This window comes from Cinclus cinclus, chromosome 3 (genome assembly GCF_963662255.1).
Source record: "Cinclus cinclus chromosome 3, bCinCin1.1, whole genome shotgun sequence".
Classification (NCBI taxonomy): Eukaryota; Metazoa; Chordata; class Aves; order Passeriformes; family Cinclidae; genus Cinclus; species Cinclus cinclus.
Window position 1 is genome coordinate 22,107,050 of NC_085048.1, and position 19,448 is coordinate 22,126,497.

General features: G+C 36.9%; 1 protein-coding gene across 1 annotated transcript in view; it reads right to left on the minus strand.

The window, feature by feature from the left end:
* The window catches only part of CSMD1 (CUB and Sushi multiple domains 1), a 1,073,346-nt gene that overhangs the window by 732,676 nt on the left and 321,222 nt on the right, over positions 1-19,448 (minus strand). The window contains exon 3 of the mRNA XM_062489724.1: positions 11,039-11,151. Within this exon, the coding sequence (XP_062345708.1) occupies positions 11,039-11,151 (113 nt within the window). The remainder of the gene's footprint in view (positions 1-11,038; positions 11,152-19,448) is intronic.

The window sequence follows — 19,448 nt, forward strand, 5'->3', positions numbered from 1 at the left end:
AGGGAGAGTGACAAGATTTTAAAGCATTTAACACTAGAACAGGTGGCTCATGGAAGTTGTGGATGTCCCATCATTGGAGGCATTCAAGGTCAGGTTTGACAGGGCTTTGAGCAATCTGATCTAGTAAAAGATACCCTTGCTCATTGCAGGGGGGTGGAACTAGATGGTCTTTAAAGTTCCTTCCAACCCAAACTGTTGTATGATTAAAATGCTCAACTTATAGACAGCTGAGGTAGTCCTTCAAATTGCATTGTAAAGTCAGAGAAGGCAAACAGACACTTCTGCTTTGAGATTATTTCTCTAATGTTAACACAGGCTTCTAATGTTAATTGGCTTTTGAAATATTCAATGATTATAATCTTCTATTAATAGCTCTGTGTCCAGCTATCACAAATTTAGGGAGCTACTTGGGCAAGAGTCACCCTAGCTGCCGGGTAGTACATGGACCAGGCAAGGATTTTGCAATCAACAGTTCTCTGGAGATTTCTAATGAAAACTTTGATTAGAACAGGCAATTTTGAAAACTATAGCTGTATCAGGAGAAGTAACTGTTTAATGCACACCATGCTTTATGACTGTAAAGCCCTGTAATCTAGTACTGCTGTCCTCAGAAACAGACCATAAGCTTTGCAAAGGGCTTGCTTGCAAGGCCTCAGGACTGATTCTTGCTACAGTTTGATTCTTGCTACAGTCAGGCTCACCCTGCATGAAATTCTCAAACTTGCCTGCAGCTTTGTTTTACTTCGTTTAGCTGTGATAGCAATTTTTCTAATTTACTGGCTGTCTAAAGCTAATTTGGTTTCCTTTTTCTTTCCCTCCTATTTTTTTTCAGATGGTACAACCAGAGTTTTAAATGAATAGCTGCAGCAAACAGTCTATGCAGAACAAAGTATTTTTCAACTGGCACAATTACATGGTTCAGAGAAGCACAAGCCTGCTTAGGGTCTTTGAGAAGTAGAGATAAAGGATGGAGTCCAAGGAAATACATGCACAGGAACAGTAAGAGATGAGACAAAGACTTGGCACTAGGTAGTCCACAGTTATGAACAACTCACTCATAGTCAACCACAGAAAAGCAGATCCGGACAAAACTGAGTTTAGGGGTAACAAAAAACCAAAGGAGTAGTAGTTCACATGCATGGGACAACATATTAAGTAAGTATGGTGGAACTGCAAACCATGGAAGAAAGAAAAAACATAAAATTATTTTAAGAAGGAATAACCTCAAGTGCATCCTAAACTGAGGAATAAGAAAACATCAACTACTTGATTCAGATGAGCAGGGGAAGGATAAGCATAATACCAGGAAAAATGGCAAAAACCAATATTTGTTCAACTATAACATCCCTCTTGTTCTTTTTTCCTTTCTGTAAAAGTTTCATCTGGACTGATAGTGAGCAGATACTCAAGACTGATTACTCTAACAATTTTGGGTTTACACACAGACACACAGAATGAATGCTGACTCTTTCCCTGTAAATAAGATTTTTACGTATCCAAAACTGCTGCTTTAACCTTCTTGTGACTTCAAATTTAAAATCCACTGACACAACACAGATGTGCCTTGTGTAAGAAAGGCACAGATCTAATACAGTCAAGAAGATTGTGTGACCTTCCTTGCCTCCCACAGCCCTTTTCAAGTCAATCCTATAAGCCAGCTTCAGAAAACCTTAAGGCAAGATTTCTTGAAAGCATTCCAAGCATAAATAATTCCATAAATGTTTTAGGAACTCTTCCAGTACATACAGGATAAAATATTTCAAAGTGTTAAAGGGTACAAATACAAAATACAGAGTTAACAAGTACTCTAAATGGTTTTGCAGACTCATTTACAGCAACAAACATACCCAATGAAGTTCATGAGATTACTTGGGTGAATTATGTTATTTAGATATTCAATACACAATGTAGTCCAATAGATAGTACAAAAACATGGAGGTGAGGATCACGTGATAGATTTATCATGTGATAGAACAAATCTCAATAGTTTCAGTTCAAATGCAGTGTCTACATCATGTGTACTACAAGCAATCTAGTCCTTTTCTTCACAATTAACAAGTTAGTGACATACAAGTGAACTACTTTCTTCATTACTAAGCAAGATCTAAATTTAGTAAAAATTTAGACAAGCCTGTTTTGATGAGTTTGTTTTGTTGCAAACTTCCATCTATTTGCCTTATTAACCCACTGCAAAAGAAAAACTTGAAAAGCTATGCAAATGAAACCTTCAGTATATGGGAAGGATATGAAAAACAAAGTAATTCAAGGTGCAATTATTAATGGATTTCTTATACAAGAGGAGATGAAAAGCAAGGTATGTGACTGTATTTATATGCTAACTATCCATCTAACCCAGCAAATTACACAACCTTTAATTAATCAGGATAATGGCTGCTGGCTACAGTGTTAGCAAATCCAACATTCTATTTTCTATCCCAATAACCCACAGGGTTTTATTCCAGAAATACTAATTCAATCCTGCATCACACTATACCTTCTGCCAGTTTTAAAGAATAAAAGTCTGGAAACAATGATACCAGATGAGATACAGATTTTTCAATTATCTTTTATTTTTGCAACAAAAGACATAAAATCCCTAAGTCATCTTTGCCATTTCATGCAGAATCATAATAAATACAAAGTAGTTATAAATGGTAGTTCTTAGTAAGCTGCAGAGACTTTTATAAAGGCAGAAATATAGTTTTCATAATAAAAAGTGATAGTACTTCAAGTTAAGGAGAATAGATAACAAAAAATATAAGCAATATAAAGACTATAACAAACCAGAACTGGTATTTCTGGAAATGTGTTTTTTTGTTTTTTTTTTTTTTAATCTGAGCCTTGGAAAGCCCATTACAACTTCCTCTACTTTGTGTTGGTCAAAGGAAAAAAAATGGCTTGCTTTACAGATAAGGCAACAAACGAAGTAAGTCATAGTCAGATTCATTAAAATCTAGGTAAGTGACAGTTGTATTTATTCTGGGACCATCTGAAGGTAAATTAATACTACTGAGTATATCCAGTAAGAAGTAAATAAATTAGGATCTAACTTTTCAACTGAATAGAAGCCTGGGGATAAATGAATCAAAAATCTCCTGTGAGTAGTTTGGCAATATGCTCAAGATACTGGCGGTATTTTGATTCCCACATTGGTAAAGAGGAAAAGACTAAGTCCAGAGCTGAAAGTTCAGGAAAAATGGAGTTTGAACAGAAAACATGTTTCTTCCTTAACTACTGTCATGCTGATATTTGGCACAAATTTGCTGTTTACAAAAAATATGGAGTGACCAGGGAAGGACACAGGCTGCTTAACTAAAATTCTATCTCCAGCAAATCTTCAAGGCTATGAACAAAAGGTTATTCCACCAAAACCAATTTGGCTGTAAAATGGAACAAACGAAAATGCCAACTCTGTTGAGTCACATTGAGTAGCTTGTTTCAGAAAAGCACTTGGAGAAGAGATTAATTCCTTAAATTCTTTATATAGATGAACGAAAAAAAAACAATACCACAGTTTTACAATTATGGAAGTTTTGATCGTGTATGCTTATCAAACTATTTCAGCTTCAAGGAAACATATTTAAACTTAAAAAAATAAAGTCTAGATATAAGGATTAGAGTATTTAAACAGGAGAGGAAAGTTAGTCTCTTTCTATTCAGTAGGAGGGTGGTATACTTTGATTGTTTGTTTGTTTTTTTGTTTTTCCCTTTTTTTTTGGGGGGGGGGGGGGCATTCTTTTTTTAAGCTACCTACAGCACTGGTCTACAGGATTTTTAGATCACACTGCACATTTTTCCTGGTTCCAGGTACGACAGAATTAAATTTCTTCATAGTACCTAGAACGGGGTTTTGAAATTTTGATGAAAACAGTTTTGATAACACAGGGCTGTTTCAGAAATTTCTGGGCAGACCTTACATGGTCTGTGTGAAGGCCTTTTCTGTCTTGTCAATGACTAGGCTGTAAGTGCACAAGATGTAGGGAGGGAACACAGCTGGGACAGCTGATGCCAACTGACCAAAAAATTATTCTACACAATATGGTGCCATGCTCAGCAATCACAAGGGCAGGGGTAGAGTCTGGCTAGGGCTGCCATTGTTCAGGGATGTTTGGAGTGATGGCATTTGTCTTCCCCAGTAACCATAGACATGATGGAGTTCTCTTTTTGTGGATATGTCTGAACACCTGCCTGCTGATAGGAACCAGTGAATGACATCCTTTGCTTTGCTTGAAAATGCAGATTTTGCTTTAACTATTAAATTGTCTTTTTCTCAACCCACAATTTTTTTCACTTTTACCCTTACAATTCTCTCCCACATTCCACTGTGGGGCTGATGAGCAAGGGGCTGCATGGTGCTCAGCTGCCCCCTGGGGTTAAATCACAAAAATAAACTTAATACTCATTCAGATGAGGCCATGACTGCATTTAGATAATTGTGACATTTAAAAAAAAAAAAACAAAAAACTCTTGAAGTGTTTTTCATTATTTAATATTAGTCACACAAACACACATCAGTGAAGACAGACAAGAAAGAACATGAAATGGGATATTAATATTAGCACAGTTGGGATGATGATCTTTCAGGATGCAGCAGTGACATGAAACCACCATAGTAAGTTATTTAGGCTACACAGAAAGAGAGCTAACTTTCCACTTCTGTTTTCCATGTTTGAACACGTTGTTCTGTTTTAGGACTGGCAACTGATAGTAGCAGAGGACCAACTCCTTAATATTTCTCTCTAGTAAACCATTTTAACCAAAACAGTTTCCTTTTTGTGTTTGTGATCTCAAATAGTAGCAGAAGTAAGTATTTTGTGGAGGAAGGTTGCAAGTCCACTAAATCATTGCAAGATATGAACCACCAACAGTGTCTTTGTTACTGGTTCACATACCAAGGACAAAGATCACAGTAGCTCTTACATGGATCAGTAAGTCACCAGAAGGCACAAAATAAACCCTTGCAGAATCAGATGCAGCCAGAAAGACAGCTCCAAGAACTTATCTTAAAACATGTAATTACTTTTGCAAGGGCTACCAGCCACAGGAAGGATGTCTTTCCCTCATTAAGGATGGAGCTGGAAAGATTGAGCCTGTGTGAAAGCTGGAAAGTAGAACACAGCTGACATGACTTACAAATTGACTAACATAATGGTCATAATATAATGTAAAAGTTATTCTTCCTTTAGGTACAAAATTCAGGGATTGATAATGAGACCTACAACATTTAATTAACACATATTGATAAAAGGTTCAACAAACATCTCAGTTTGAATAGAACAGACTACCAAAATAACAAGAAGTATTTCACTAAAAATTGAAATATGTCAACATATTAAAAGGTCTTATGGCAAATTACACTAACAGAAAAAACTGTCAATATTGCATTTACAACAGCAGCAGCTTTTACTGCAGCATTAATGTTAGTTTTCTTACTAAAAAAAAGCTTTAAAATAAGCAATTTGTGCTTTTAACATTTAAAAACATTAAACTCATATAATTTACATTCTTCTTTCTCCATAAACCATGGTAGAGTAGAAGTTTGGGAGTAACAAACTGAATTTGGGAGTAACAAACTGAATTTGGGAGTAACAAACTGAATCTTTCCCAAAACCCACACAGGAGAATATAGAACAAATGGCCAGACTCTTGATTTCATCCTTAGATACTCATTAGAATCTTCTGGAGCTTTCCTGAGCTGGATATACTAATCCACTGATGTTCACAAGTTATTCACAGTTTTACATCACTGGAACAATCAAAATTGTTCCAAAGATTTAATCTGTAGACAGAAGGGTTCCCTGCCTGTGGTGGTGGTGGGGTTTAGAGATAGATGATTTTTACAGTTTCTTCCAGTCTTCTATGATTCTATGAGAATTAAATATTGTTTAATAGATAAAAGAGCATCCATGACTAAACCACAGAGATTAACAGGCAATGGTTGAAGATTCAGCACACTCACACAATAGCAGGGAACCATGTTCAAATTGCATAAAGTTGGTAATTTCTTGAAAATTTGGCTTCCTACTGTGAACTTGAAATATTTGCCTTAGATTATTCATCAGATTATTCATCCATTCCCAGAGAGTAACTACTCTCAATCACAGATTGTTGGGAGAACTACACAGCCATTAACCAAATTCATGGACAGCAAGTAGGAAGCAGTTAGAGCACTGATCAATTCACAAGCAAACTTTTACTCTTAAAATTGAGTGCAGAAAAGGTACTTTGGTACTTGAGGGAGGGAAACAACCAAAAACCAAAATAACATTAGCTTGAGTCCAGAAGTCCATTATCTTCACTGAGGTCCATGTTGACTGGAAAAAATCACAGTGTAGGGATAATTACCTTGGCATACTCACAGAACCATACTAAGTTGGTTGGGGAAATTTTTCAACTTTTCTGTTTATTTTATATGAACAAAAGTATTGAACCAATAAAAAAAATCAACAAAACACAAAAACAAAAATCAAAGCAACAAAAAAAAAATAACCCAACACAAAACAAAACAATCCCTCCCAACGTAACAGATACTCAGGAAGAACAAGTCCTGCAAGAGTTGAAAAAACCAAAAAATTTCTTCAAAGGCTGTACACCCTGGAAGTGCATCACTGCTTTCTGCTGTTGATGTCAAAAGGGATTTAAAAAGAAGCTTTGGGAAGGTTCATAAGGGAGAATAAGGTGACTGACAGTATAAATGTTAATGCTGGGTGTGAGCAGAAAGCTTTGAGAAATCAAAGAACAAAAGAAAAAAGGAAATATAGCCTGCAGGCAAGTAGAATAGAAGGACGTTCTTCGTGAGCTCTTTCTTGGTCAAGGAAGAGCTGCTGCTGTAGAACAGAGGTCACAAAAAAGTATGAACAAACACCAAGCCCAGTACATCTGGTTTTTCGTTCAAACACTGTCCACCAATTCTACACTACAAAATATTTTTAGAAACAAGAAAAAACAACCACATACACCCACACCTACACACACACACAAAAAGGCAAAATGAAAACAAACCCCCAAAGAAAACAAAGCAAGCAAGAAAACAATCAAAAATACTGAACAAAAAAACCAAACCAAAACAAAACAAAACATAATCATAACCCAAAAGCATCCAACCAACCTACCATCACCAACCAACCAGCCAACCAACCAACCAAAAAAAAAACCCCTTAGAGTGAATCAAGGATTGTTAACCTTAAAGGGCATCTTAATGTTTAGTAGCAGACACTAGTGTATCGAAATATAAGATAAATCCCATGATGCTTCATTTTACATTGACGACTAGGAACACACTGTGAAATGGGTTTTGTACTTTCACTAAATATTTCCCACTTAACAGCTGAATTTCCTGAATTTCTACTTTAATAGAAGACCATCAAATTATAAATATACATAGCAGTTCAGATACTGCTGTAATTTAAAGAGCATTTGTCTCTATTGCCAAACATAAGCAAGTTTTCTGTATGGGAGGAATACTTCTGACTTTCCAAAGAAAACTACTATAATGATACAGCAATGCTGATTTTTTAATTCCGTATGTAGCCCTCAAAGCACCTTTTAAAAAAATGGCTTTTTAACTTCTTTCTAGAAAAGTAGGAATAAAATTGATTTTACCAGGGAATTAAGCAAAATTTCACAAGTCCATGTACTTTGTTTTTTCCTTCTGTAGTCCCTACAAAGCCTAAATATATTTCCTATTATGTAAACCACTGCAATTATAAAAAACCCCACATATTACAGGAAGAGGAGCTATCCCTCAATTCTCCAATTCCATTTTTTTTATATGAAACAATTATTATAACAGTCAATAAATCTATTAATATTTTAAGCTGACTGATGCTATAAACTGAAATTGCTACTTCTGAAGTTCATAGTTCTTTTCACTGATACAATCATATGTTTGAAACTTCCATAGATAATTTCATTTCCAGAAAATATGAGCAGTTCAAGTTTTCACCAGTGCTAGAATTTAGAGAGCTGATGTGATCACTGACAAAAATTAAGGTATTATTAGTAAAAAATATCAGAGAATCACAGAAACGCACATATAAATCTGGTGAAGGAATGATCCCTTAAGGAAACCTATGTTTCAGCTGAAGAATTCAGTAACTACCCAGCTACATCAGTGTCTTGTTAAACTCTCTGATCTACTGCCACAAATATCTGATTTATTTATTGTTAGCATCCACACGGTATATGGGTGACAGCAGGTCAAGTAATGTAAATACTACCAATCTTCAAGGGTTTACAGCAGCATAATGTGATTTCACTAGCTTCATTCTTATTTCTCTATTTTAAAAACACAAATGGTCCAGTTGTATCATTGCTGCACAAGAACTGAGGTCATAAATGAAGAATATACTAAGTTAAAGGCAGAGATCAGAAACTTAGCCCAGGGATGGGGATGTAATGTTCTCTCTCTGCTAGGGATACCAAGGATGGGTATAACTTCAGAGGCCATTTGATCACCACTGAAGGGGGTCACTTGCCTTGCTTCCTGGTTTAGTGCTCTACTGAGTTTTTCAAACTCTGCATCCTGAACCAATAATATCCTAAAGTATCAGCTGGCAGCAGCATTCAGTAGCACTTCAATGCTCCCCTTGGTTCCAACTGAACAGTAATTCATTTACTCAAGAGAAGAATGAAAGAGCTGGCCAAAACAAGGGATAGGCATATAGTTTAGGATGGCAAACTAGCCAGGGATGGGTAGCAGACAGAGTGATTATAAAGATTTCTACTAACTGGTAATATCTGGTCTATATTCCCCTGTCCTAAAGGACCTGACCACCCGTCTTGAACTTGAAATCACATATGACACAGAAGTCAGAAGCTGTCACTATTAAAAACAGGTAGTCTAGGGAACAGCTATGAAAGTTCTTAAACTGTGGGGCAAATCAGCTGGCCATTGCAGCAGAAATCACTCCAAGCCTTCATAAAAACAAATCTAATCCCTCATTGCTACAATTCCTTCTAGAACCCTCAGTACTCACTGCCTGTGTCTATACTGAAATGCTGTCACTGAGTGACATTCACCATTTTTTTCCAGATCTGGATGTCACATTTTGAATTAAATTTAAAGTTCATTGACAATGCCAGGTTTACAGCCCTAAATCTGAAAGGGGGCAGTGTTGTTTAACCAGAAAGTGTTGTCTGTCACTTTTAATTACAGCTCTTCCTGCTGGGGTTTTTACAAGAATGTAGGCCAGCAGGAAGTGTCATTATAGTACAGCCTGTGGCTCCATGCATGTGTTCCTAAGTTGACAGTCAGGAGATGTCCTTTAGCCTTTTTCACTATATTTTCAATATGAAAAACAAGATGCTCAGATTGCATAAAAGTTTGAAATATGCTATTGCATGCATCTCGTAGTAGAGAATAATAGAGGTGCAAAGAAAGCAGCTTCCTACTGAGGCAACAAAACCAGTTTCTGGTGTGTTCAAGATTTCTGATATTCCTTTTCAATTTACCTAGTAAAGCTTACAAAGACTACGGCAATGGAACTTAGTACTTTCTCACAGCCCCCATATTAGTTAAAAAATAAGAGACTGATTACCTGATTTACCAGGTAATAAGGCTTTGAGAGGCAAAGGAAGGGGGGAATAGCTGTCAAGGAGAGATATACCCTGAGCTACCCACCCAAAGAGAAAAAGCTCAAAAAGAAAAAAAAAGTTTGAGCTACTACTGACACCTTCTATACCCATTTTTTGCATCTATGTAATCCCCTCAACATGTATATTGAATTCAAGAAGAGACTTTTAAAAACACTGTCATTTCAAAACATTAATGAGATGTGAAAGAAAGATACGTATCGATATGGAGTACATGGTGCCTCTGCTGAGAAAGGGAGGTTAAATTTCAACAGTCCTACAAAAACATGATCAAAGCTCACCAAGCATCTGAAGGTACCTGTGGTGTCTAACGTGCTGGGACTTTCTTGAAAGTAGTGACCAGTGTAATGGATATACACATTTGCAAATTCTCTTCCTAGTAAAGAGCTACCACCAAACCACACTACCTTCTACATTCAGTTTCATAACAACTGCATCAATCAAAATATTTCAAGTACTTAACTGATTGTAGGCAAATTTTTCAGAATAAACACTATCAAGGATTAGGTCTATGAAACCATAGGAAAAAAAATCATTTGGAGTTTGAGAAATAATCTGAAAATGAGCCTTCTATAACTTTAAATATTAGAAGCCCTGTGTTTTCTGTTAATTAAAAAAAACCCACAAACAACAAACAGCAGTAAAAAAATCCAAACACACACCAAGCCCCAAAACAACCAAAGAAATACCACACGCTCAGTTTGAAAACAATCCTGAATTACAGCCAAAATATCCTTATAATCCAACAAGCAAATGACTTAATATCACTGTACCGGTTAACTTTTCCCAAAAAAAAGCTTCAGTTATCGTAAAACCATTTTCTTAATACTTTGAGCTATACAAAAGGTATCATATTCCAGTTTAATGAACATAATTCTTGGTAGACACAAGAAATACTTGGCCTTATTTCTAACAAGAACTGAGTGATCACTGCAGTCTAACACCTTCCACAGGGTAAATTTCAGCTGCTTTTTTTGTTTGTTTTTAATTTTAGATATATATATATTTTTGTTGGCATAATTTAATTTTAATTTTCCATGAGACAAATAATGATTCATTTTCAAGACCATTTAGGATCCATATCTCCTCTCGTTTTTATCATTGCACCCTTTAAATGAGATATTGCCTAAAGATGCTTCAAGAAAAATCATTTAGGAAAGAATATGAAAATCGTTTAAATGAATCCATCTCTGAATCCAGCTTTAGAAGCCTGACAAATTTAGTTTAAAAATTCCATCAGAAATTGCAGTATCAGTTTAAATTAAATTTAAAATTCAAAACTATGGCCAAGATGAAGTAGCATTTTAAATATGCTACAAAATAAGCCCCACAGTTAATGCAATAGCAGCCAATTACTCAAATCCCAAACAGAACTGAAGCACCACATTTCAACATGAAAAGCATGTGTTAAGTACAGTGAATACCCACCCAGAAGAGTTCTTACCTTCATAGATAGCTTTGAAGCCTTGGGCACTGACAGCAAAATCTGTGGTGAAACAGAGGGTGAGGATAGATCCTGTGCTCACAATAGATGATGGAAGCTGAAATCCAGATAACCTGTGCAATAAAAAGGTGCAAATTACTAAGACTTTTTGTAATAAAGCCCGTCAATAAATGTGATGAGCACTATGATAAACATCATGTTTCTACTTCTGAACTGTAAAAGCATTATGGGCTTTACTCTGATGCATCTCTAAACATTCACTGCAAAATAGCAAACATGTCTTTGACCTTTAAAACTCTCCTATGTTAACACATCTGAGCACTCTCCAGAAAACAATGAAAGACCTGTTTGTACATACTAAAGACATTTTTGTGTGTGTGTGTTAAGACTCATTTTAAGATGAAGACAGCTAATTTTAGGACACCTAGAAGTAGATGCTTGGGCCTTGACTCACTCAGAGATACTACAATTTGATGTGGCTTAGACTATCCTGTCTATCCTCCAGGTGCTGCTTCAGAAAAAACATGGATGTCATATGTTCAGTGTGATAAACATTAACTGACAACTACACAAAAAATCCACCACACTTCCATTTCAGAGCTTCAGAAAAAATTACCTTACATTTCCCCTCTTACTAGTAGTCTTACCTTTACATACAAAATGGAATTTAGGATAAGCTATAATTACATTTTGAGGGTAAAATTGATTGAAGAAAAATGTTTAGATCCTTTACTGAAACATCACTTATCACAATTTGTTAGACATGGCTGATACTACTGAGATTTTTATTAATTATTCATTTTTTATAAGTAAGACACAAGACACCATTACTGTCCCAGAAAACCAAAACTATACTGGTAGCTTTGCTAATCCCTAGTTAATTTCTACATTGTGCAATAGGGATATGTGATTGAGTATGTATAAGATAAACCTGCCAGAAAATCAGCTTTTGTTCAAATTTCACCCTGAAAAAACTTCTTAGACATTGCAACAGATCATTAAAAAATCCAAATAAACAAACCCAAAAAGCCCACCAAAAATATTTTTTTTTTTTTTAAATCTAGGTGGTTAAGACAATCCATGTCTTTTAAAGCAAACAAACAAAAATAAAACCCAAAACACCTTGCCCTTGCAATCTGTGGTACAATTATGTTGTAGTTGGCATCCAGAACTACAGAAGAGAAATAACTGAACAAAATACTAGCAGAGCAGTGACACTGAACCAGATTTTCTTTGCAAAATTAGGTTTATTAAAAATTTCTTTCATATATAAAAACACATAAGAGGAACTCCATGCTTCAATTACACCAGTGAGGTGGTTCCTAATCTCTCGCCAATTTTGAGCTTTGGAAAACAAATAGATGAGTCAGAGATCAAAGCAAAAAGAGCTTTAAATACAGGTAAAGGCACAAAATCAAGGCAACATAAGAAAAAAAACCACAAAAACAAACAACATTGTCTCCCATGTGGTAATTAGCTGTTTGCTCTATCTTTTTACCTTCTGTGTACTTGTCAACTTAATATTCTTATTCTTTTCCACCTCATTTACTCCAATTCCAGAAATAACCAGGTTGATTTTCCCTCCAGTCTTCAAACTGCAGAACTACCATAAGGCTTGCCACATCTTATGTTCATGTTTTTGTATGTTCTCTCACCTTCACTAGACATTGCAGTTTTTAGGGAAATGTGCCTCTTGTTCTATTTAATAAATTAGAGTGGTTATCTCTTCTGCCCTATATCTGGAGTGTATTCTCTGGCAGTTCATTATTAATTTAGGTATGTATTTTCTGATCTTATTTATATGTCTCTCTCTTCTTTGAGAAGTGATTCAAAGAGTTCTTGTTTTAAGGGATGAACTTTGGGGTTTTTTGGATAGCAGTACAGTATTTCCTGCATCTAACATTCCTTGCTAAATTACAGGAAACTAGCATGCATTGTAGGAGAAGAAAGGAAAATCAGCTTGAGTCACAAGCAGCAAGCCTCAACATTTCCCACTACATGGGAGAAGTAAAAAAAGACCACACAATAAAAAGATTAAAAGAAGTTCTATCAGTGCAGAGGAACAAAGCTTTTGTTCCCTCATCCCTGTTTCCTTCACTTGGTCTGGATTTGGTTCATATAAATGAACTTATCTGAGCTGTGAGTGGACATCCTGAGTTCTTGGTATTATTTCTACACCAACCTGCTTTGATTCTGTGTCCCTCCTACAATATGGATTCTTAGGAGCCAAATATTTTTTTTTCTATAGCATCCTCCTTGAAATACCAAAAGATCATTCTTTAGGCTGACGTTAGAATTCACATTGAAGGAAGACAAATACATTCTTTTATAGCCTAAGTCAGTGCACTTAAGAGTTTTGCAGACATACAGGTGTGAGAGAGTGGAATGTTAATGGTTAATGACTTAAAACATCCTTGCCATTTGCAGGGGCAACAGGGTGCTTTGCCAGGCCAGGTTTGCAGACCCAACCACCCAACGGAGACAAGGAGAGTTATATGTCTGCTGGGTTTTGAGCCAGGTAATGAGAATGCAGGTAAGAAGCAGACCCTGCAGAGGAAGGACAGTGCTCTTTACCCTTAATGTCCTCCTGGCTCAGCTTTGAAACTGCCTGCCATCTACCTTCCCTGAGGAAAGCGTTGGACATTTACTTTGACAGGGGATGTTCATATGTAGGCCTAAAGGTATTTGTCCCTTCTGATGGGGTATAACTGGCTCAACCATGCTGACATGAGAGGCAATGTCTTAGAAGGTGTCATAAACCAAGAGCTCCAGAAGCATCCAGACTCAGTTCTGGGGGCTTCCCCCAGGTGACTGTACAAGACCTACGGTGCTGAATCAGTGTAAAATGCCCTTCCCCAGGGGCAGTACCAGGGTTTTCCACCTAAAGCTGAAGTTAAGTACACTGAGCTTGTACTTCACTGGCTTCCCCAACCTGCAACAGACCAAGATGCCAACCATGACTCTGACCAACAGGTAGACAATCAAGTCTCATTGCTGGATCCATGGGCAGTGGTATCTTTCTACTCTTAACCTCTCCTTCTCTCTTTCTTTTCTGTATGTGTTTTCTAAAGTGTTCATTTTATGCTTTTACACCACTATATTAATAAAGATAATAACAACCAAAAGACTACATACCTGCTTTCCTTTGCAAAGCAATGGTTCTAAAATAAACCCTACACATATAAACACCAGTCATTCAGTTTTGCTTAATTCTAACCTCCCCCGGGGTTTCTGTTAATAAGAAACTGGGTTACCCTCATCTTCTGGGTTGGATTTTAATTACAGGAAAAGGCAAATATGTGAGGAAAATTCAAGTATGCCAACTTGAAATGTATTTTATCAAGATCTTTATATTGCACCAACCAAAAAAAAATGCTTACAGAAAATCTTTAATCAAAAAGTTCATCAGACTATCTAGGTGCCATTATGTCTTGCCTGCCTGGTCACTACCCCTAGACAGCCACACTGCAGGTGAAAGGGCAGAGGCGCAGCGGTGGCAACTTGCCCCTCCCAACACAGAGAATTGTTAAATAGCACCAGTGCCACGGCAGCCACTGCTGCCCACGCAATGGCAGAGGGGCCACCTGGCCAGCAGCAGCAACATGACAAGTCCATGATTCCCTGACGTGGAACTTGGACAGGATCGACTTCTTGGCTCTGAGAGATTTTGCAAGAATCTTTAAATTAGTGGAACTCATTAACAGTGGTACCTTCCAGCAGCAGTTTTTCTTCTAGTCAAAGAGGAGGGAGTGCAGACATGTGAGGGAAAACAACATGGTGACGCCATGGTCAGTGGTAAAAAGGAGGGGGAGAAACTACTTCAAGCATTGGAGTCAAGATTCTTATGCAAGCCTTCTGGTGAGGACTGCAGTAAAAAAAAAAAAAACCAACAAACTGTTCTTTTGTAATGCATTAAGTCCATAGGGAATGCAGAAATCCACTCACAGCCCACAGGAAAAGTGCTCATGCCAGAGAGGTGGATGTTAGAGAAAGCTGTGGTCTAGTGGGAGACCCAAATAGAGAGGGAGAGCCCCTGCGTCCAGATAGAGAGCCCTTGCTTCCAAAGTAGACCAGCCTGTCCTTAAAAGACTGCACCCCATGGATGAGTGACCCATGCCATAACAGTTTTGGGACAGTTTTGTTTGCCCATGGGAGGGACTCCACAGTGTAACAGAAAATCACAGCATAACAGAACAAAATCTCCTCTCCTTGGGCAAACTGACCAAAACCCCAATGCTGTCTCCCTGCACTGTCAGTGAGAAGGAGGGAGGGGCTGGGGGCAAAAAAAAAAAAGGTGTTTTAAAAACTTATTTTACTTTTCATTATCTTATTCTGGCTCTATTAATAATAAATTTGCTTTATACTTTTAAATTTAAACCTGTCTTGCCCTTAGAGTAATTTTTTTTCCCCAATCCTTATCTCAACCCATGAGCCCTTCATTAATTTTTGTCCTTCTCCTCTGCCCAGCTGTAGCAGGATAGGGTAAGCAAATGATTTCCATGGTTGCCTGGTGTTTGGCCAGTGTCACACCATAGCACTCACTAACCCTCATCAACAGGACGGGAGGAAAAAATAAGCCAGAAATGTTCCTGGGTCAGGAAACAGACAAAGAGATCGATTACTAATTATTGTCATGAGCCAAACAGACTTGACTTGGGGAAAAGCAGTTCATTTTATCGACAACTAAAATATGTTTGGACTCTGAGAAACAAAGATAGCTTAATCAAAACCCTTTCTCCCCTGGCTCAACTTCATTCCTTCCTTCCCAGCTCCTCCACCTTTTCCCTTACCAGTGCAGGGAATGGGGGCTGGGGCTCATCCACAGCTGCTCTGCAGCTTCTGCCACCTCACAGTTTTACCTTGCTCCAGCGTGGGCTTTCCACAGGCTGTGGTACCTTCAGGGAACATCCTGCTCCTGCTCCACCTCTTCCACATGCCACAGGGAAATCTCTGCTCAGGTGCCTGTGGCACCTCCTCCCCATCCTTCTCTCACCTTGGAGGTCTCACAGTTGTTTCTCTCACTAGTTTTTCCTCTCTTTTTCTCTGTGGTGTTTTCTCTCCTTTCTTACATGTGTTCCCGAGATGCCCCCACCCTGGCTTGGCTCAGCTGTGTCCTTCTCTCACGGAGCCCCTGCAGATCCCGCTGGGAGCCGGGGCACCCATGCCCTGTATGGCCTCTATGATACCAGCAGAAAACACTTCAGTGCACCTCAGTTTATGAACTAAAAAGTCAAGCAATTAATATGTTATCTTACTAATTAGCAATTAGAATCAATTTAAACTACCTCAATATCTGGACACAAGAGAAGCTACCACAATTATTTACAAGAAGGTGGCAACTCCAATTATTCCACAGAAAACATCAGCAGTGCTATTTCACTTACTAGAAAGCTAATTTCACTTACTATAAAGCAGTGCTTGAGAAAAAAACACAGCTGAAACTATTAAGTAAAAGTAAAGTCATGTATTCCAGATTACTTAACTATATAACCAGAAACTAAGTCACAAAACCAAAGATCTTTCAGGGATTTTGTCATCCATTCCTTGTTAAACAATTTAAAATATATTCTTAGAAAACATTTGCACTAATAATTTTAAGCTTCATTATGTGAGTTATATCTGTTTCCCCTCACATATGGATGTCATATCAGTCATCTTTCTTGGAAAGTGTGCCCTATTATTCCACATGAGTGTATACAGGAAACTGTTATTCTACATAACTTCACTTGTGAAGCTAGCTTGCATTTCCTGTATCAGAAGGCTTTAGAGAGAGAGCCACATCAGTCTGGAAAAAACATTACATCAGCGAATCATTGTTTTAACTTCAGAATAAATGAGGATGAATTTTATTTGAAACTTTGTTCAACAAATCCATTATAGAACATCCATAATGCTGTAAATTATATTCTTGCTCCCACTTGTGAGCTGTTTGGGTATAAAAAATTGTACAGAAATCCTCAGTTGAAAAGAAAAAAAAAAAAAAAAAGAACAAAGGAAAAAATCAAACAAACAGAACCACAATAAAAAAAAAAGTCACCCAGAAATCAGAGAAACAAACTGGAACTCACAAACCTTCAAAATCCTATCAAAGGAAAACAAATTGTATTTTATGCCTTTACTAAATGAAATTTAGACAGGGGAAAAGTCTGTGAAGAGGACTCTTTTGACAGGCCAGGTACTAATAACTGAAAGATCACCCACATTTCCACTTCTCTAGCTTTTATAGGCTCACTTTATTTTAGAGTATCACAGCACCTCCACAAAAACCAGTGGCACGAAGCCAGTGCAAATGGAATGATAACAAGTGGCTTAGAAACCTTGCAACACACAAAAATTGCCTGAAGGGAGGAAATATATCTATTTCTGGAGCCTTCTTTTAACACATTTACAAATTGAATTGCAGTAGTATTACCAGCTGAAAAAAACCCTACTCCAGTCTTTTTGGTGGTTCTACTTTAGGCATAACCTTGAGGAAAAAGAAAATATGCTAGCAAATATTTTAATAGATACAAACAGTATCTTTGTCTTTAGCAGCAACAGGGAGATATCTAAAAAAATACGTTACTGTTAAACTATGAATGTATTTAACAAACGGTTTATATAGCGTTCAGTGTTCCTTCTGTAAGGAAGACTAAATATTTGGGCCCAGAACTTTATTCTAGAAATGTGCGAAGCTGCAAATATGGCCTATGATACACAGGAAAATTTGGAATACCTATAGATTTTCATTATCTGTTTTGCCCAGGCTGGCTTTGTTTTTGTTGTTACTTAACACAAAATACATGCTAACGATTAAAATCTTAATAAAAATGATGAAGAACATTCATAAGAAAAACTGTGAAGATCAGAGTTCACCAATGCAAATTATTTCAATCTGGTACTTGAAAGAGAATTATAATAAAGGTGGGGACAGACTTTCTAATAAGGCCCATTGCAATAGGACAAGGGGCTGTAGTTTTAGACTTCAAGAGGGTAGATTTACACTAGATACAAGGAAGAAGTTTTTTATTTTGAGGGTGGTTAAGCACTGGAACTGTTGCCCAGAGAGGTGATGGCTTATCCCTGGAAACATGAAAACATTCCAGTTCAGATTAGCTAGCACTCTGAGCAACATAATAGAGTTGAAGATGTCATGGCTCACGCAAGGGCTACTGGACAAGATGACCTTTAAAGATCCCTTCCAACCCAAAATAGTCTGTAATTCTATTACTCTAGGAATTTCAACTACATTGCAACTTGTAGACAGATCCAGAGTTAGGGGAATAGGATGGATTTATTTAAATATGTAAAATCAAAAGAAAGTTAAAATAACGTGCAATTATCTTATTTTAAGCAATATATTTTGGCAAAAAAAAAACTTAGGTGATGTCCAGATCATTTGGAATTCTACTGGAAATGTTCCTTATAGCTGTAAGACAAAAAGCTGTACTTAAGGAAGAGCAACTGATGAAGATCCAAACCCAAAAGTTATTGGGGCAATCAAGTGACACCGTTCCTTCATCTTTTGTGTCTTTCCAAACTATGTACCTGTTCAGCTTAAAGAACCTTCTCAGAGTGTTTTTATATGTTACACATATTATAAATATATCCCTATTAGATTTTCACTTGATAAAATAACACATCCTGTTTCAGAACTGAGAAAAGGATTTTCCTTCACTGTCACCTCATTATGACTTTATTTTTCCCCCTGAATTAATTGTTCTGACAACTCTATTTTAAAGGGGTCAGGCTTTGACAGTTTTAGACTATCTGCACAAAGCTCACTATATTAACTTTCTGCTCCTATGTTTTTACTCCCAAGAGCTATGACATTCTTTTTTTCTATGCAAACCTTTGAAGTCTGTCTATTATTTCTACCCATCATACTTGAAGTTTAGTACAGTATGTATCATTTATTGCTTGAATACCTCCTGTCAAAACTGCTGCTTGGTTTGTTTGTGCTTTATAAGAAAGAAATCTAGTGGGTATTTCAGTGAGTCATAAAGTTCATTTTATCTAAATTTAACTTTAAAAAAAACTCTTTTGAAGATAACTAGTTTTGATAGTTTCAAGTGGCACTTAAAAGAAGTGGTTGTTGCTACTAATATGAAATAATGATCAGTTCTGAAAATGTTTGAGAATTGTTTGAGTGCTTTGGGCTATCTCTGTACTTATTGTATTAAGCATCATATACTTGTATTTTTCTTCATTATGTCACTTGTCATCTCCTTTGGACATATTTTTGAAGTATTCAAAACCTTCAGGAAGATAATTCATCTGTGTAGTTCAGTGCTTAAATTTAAAGATAATTCCCATACAGAGAATGAGTGGGCTGTAAAAGAAAAGGGGGAGGCACTGCACGTACCAGAATATCTGACATGGGCAATCAAGACATGGAGACATGGACTTTGACCAGTGAATGCATTTAGAA